Genomic DNA, 504 nt, shown 5'->3' with positions numbered 1-504 from the left:
CATCTGGGCCCACTCCCCCCTTCCTTCTTGCTGCTTGGGGTCTGGGCTCATTCCACCCCTTCCCGCTGCAGCCCCCTTGTCCCCAGCATCATGCCGGCGCGTTCCACCATGCTGCCAGGTCCCAGTCGAACGACTGTTCTCACACTGATTGGCTGTTTGTCAGCCAGTCAAAGTGTGAATAAAGTGTTACAGATGGAGAGACAGACAGACAGACGGACAGACTTAGGCTTTTATACTATTAGAATCTTTATGGTATTTGATTTGTAAGAACACAAAGGAATATTTCAATAATTCAGTTAATATATGAAGATGCTCTACAAACCTTCTTGCTGGTTCACTGGTTCATAAGACAAGACATATTCCTCCTGGCCACCTAAAAGTTAAATATATACATAAGGAAACATACTGAAGTGTTAAGAAGGTATTTAAAAAAACCCTGGTATGTTTAAAAGTGTATCCCTTTAAGGAAGGAAAATAAGATCCTCCAAATATACAGATGATGAT

At 42.5% G+C, this 504-nt stretch overlaps 1 protein-coding gene across 14 annotated transcripts in view; it reads right to left on the bottom strand.

Moving 5' to 3' along the window:
• The window catches only part of DLG1 (discs large MAGUK scaffold protein 1), a 317,929-nt gene that overhangs the window by 9,882 nt on the left and 307,543 nt on the right, over positions 1–504 (bottom strand). The window contains exon 18 of one of the 14 annotated variants that reach the window (XM_019503518.1): positions 323–373. The exons of the other annotated variants lie outside the window; for them this stretch is intronic. Within the exon in view, the coding sequence (XP_019359063.1) occupies positions 323–373 (51 nt within the window). The remainder of the gene's footprint in view (positions 1–322; positions 374–504) is intronic. 14 annotated transcript variants of the gene reach the window in all.

Source organism: Gavialis gangeticus, unplaced genomic scaffold (genome assembly GCF_001723915.1).
Source record: "Gavialis gangeticus isolate Ggan-Ray unplaced genomic scaffold, GavGan_comp1, whole genome shotgun sequence".
NCBI lineage: Eukaryota > Metazoa > Chordata > Crocodylia > Gavialidae > Gavialis > Gavialis gangeticus.
Note: the sequence above shows the minus strand (reverse complement) of the source record. Positions and strands in the feature narration are given on the sequence as shown.